Below are 2,180 nucleotides of genomic sequence, written 5' to 3' on the forward strand. Positions count from 1 at the left end.
ATTCTTTTAATCTCACATACTTATAATTTTATATGTATTTAATATTTGTTTATGCTCACTTCTGTCTTTTGCCTGTGTCTGTATAAGTTTTCTGATTATTTCTTACTCTCTCTCACACACGCACGCGCACACACACGCACACACACACACACATTAGGCATCTTTGCAGATTCTGGTCATTTAATTGCTCATTTATTCTTGCCATCAGGTTTTATGTCTCATTCATGTTCAGGTCCATCGCAGCAGCACTTTAACATTTTAACCCAGTTCTAATATTATAGCTAAAATGAACCGAAAGGAAACTATGAGCTACACAGTTTGTACTTCAGTTACACATGTATTTGTACTTCTTCTGCTTTCTGTGCTGTAGGAAAGAAGCTGCACATCAAGCCTCGCTTTTAGAGTCAACCCCGAAGCTGAAAACTCTCTGCAGTCCCTTCAACCCACAGATGATTGTTAAACAGCTGGAATACTGAACCGCTGAACTGTGGCAACTTGGAAACTGCCAGAAAATATCCAGAAAATCATTCCAAATTATTAATTACTGTACATGTTCCAGTGCTCGACTTATTCTCTAATCTGGCATAGAATAGACAAGATGTGAGTTCGGTACTGCAGGTAAGTGATAAATGTCCAGCTGTTTAACTTTTAGCATGTCTAAATCTAGAGAGTTTTTTCATAAGGCTTATTTTTTGGGGGTTTATTAATTTAACACGCTGAAGGTGCTTTTTTGAGGTAATGCATCTCAGGGACTTTTTTTGTCACTTTTAAAACATAACTTCAGTTGTTTGTATTGGATAATATTGTATTTTATTGCATACTATTTATGTTTGTGGTTTTATTTCAATTAATTATGCAAATAAAGATGTTGATCAGTGTTGGATTTTTGAGTCTTTTTTGTTTGAATTTAGTGAAAGCAAAGTGAAAAGACCGAAGTATAAAACGTACGAAGACTAAAGAAGTATAAAGGGAAAGCGAGTGTAAATGTTTCTCTTGTGTAATTAGCATGTTGTAGTGATAGAGAGGTAGGGACCGGATGATGTCTAGTGCACAATCCTTTGCTTCCTGTCAAAGCTCTTGATATTCTGACTATTAATAGTGTGTTTAACCACAACCTCACGCTCGATGATCTATGAGCAAGGGTCGCTGTGAGAAAGCTGGTTAACCGCACAGGCAGCGACAGGGGGCATTAATACACACGGCAAGGGCCTCGCTTCAGAGCGTGACACTCGCGTGCCCTGACAGGCCTGCCGCCGTGCTAACGAGATAAAGGCTGTCTGCCTGATGTACTGTGTACCCACACACACACACACACACACACACACACACACACACAAGCTGACAGAGGAATGGCGCAAAAGAGAATCCTGTATTCCTCTCCATTTATCTAGTCTCCGTCTATCCATCTTTTATGATGCCTTACAGACAAGAACACTCCGTGTGAATGCAGATGGTTTGCACATCAAGTAGTATAACGTGCTTGTCCACACAGTTGATCATAAATCTTTTTAACATCTGAATTTATTATTATTATTATTATTATTATTAAGTGTAAGTCCACTTATGTTACAGAGAATCAAATTCAAATCTGAAATCAATTGTGCATTATATTTTCTTTATTGCACACATTTAATCTATTATTATAATAAGAGGGTTTTTTTTTGGGATTGAAATTTAATTAAAGTCTTATTTGTCCAACCAATAAAGCTGTTGAGCAATTTTAATTATATTAAATAAGAGAGACTTAAAGAGGTGTGTGTGTGGAAAAGGAAAAAAAAACGAGCAGTCACCACTCATTATTAATGGAGAAGGAAAGCATATCCTCCAAACAGGAGAGATATGGAGCAATCCATCTTTCTCTCCCTCCCTTCCTCTCTCGTTCCCTGGCTCTGACGGTGAGGATGTAAGTGCCTGAGACAGATGTCTGCTGCCGCTTGTCTCAAAGCTCAACATGAGCTGCTGAGCTCGGCATACTCTAATTAAGATCAATATTTCAATTTTTAGTAAAAGAGCATGGGAAAGAGAAGGAGAACAAAGTGGGGGAGGACAGGGAAAACATATATTTCCCTTTTTACTCTGAAAAATCTGATTCAAATTGGAGGGAAAAAAGGGAAAGAATAAAAGGTCAAGTGTAATTTTTCTCCACCTCGATGGATTTCAGCGACATAAAAAAGACAAAC

At 37.8% G+C, this 2,180-nt stretch overlaps 1 protein-coding gene across 1 annotated transcript in view; it reads left to right on the forward strand.

The window, feature by feature from the left end:
- zc3h3 (zinc finger CCCH-type containing 3) overlaps nucleotides 1–881 on the forward strand; it is a 78,783-nt gene extending 77,902 nt beyond the window's left edge. The window contains exon 12 of the mRNA XM_027155664.2: nucleotides 371–881. Coding sequence (XP_027011465.1) covers nucleotides 371–402 — 32 coding nt within the window. The 3' untranslated portion in view covers nucleotides 403–881. The remainder of the gene's footprint in view (nucleotides 1–370) is intronic.
- Nucleotides 882–2,180: the final 1,299 nt, after the last annotated feature.

The sequence above is a fragment of the Tachysurus fulvidraco genome, chromosome 5, assembly GCF_022655615.1.
Source record: "Tachysurus fulvidraco isolate hzauxx_2018 chromosome 5, HZAU_PFXX_2.0, whole genome shotgun sequence".
Lineage (NCBI taxonomy): Eukaryota > Metazoa > Chordata > Actinopteri > Siluriformes > Bagridae > Tachysurus > Tachysurus fulvidraco.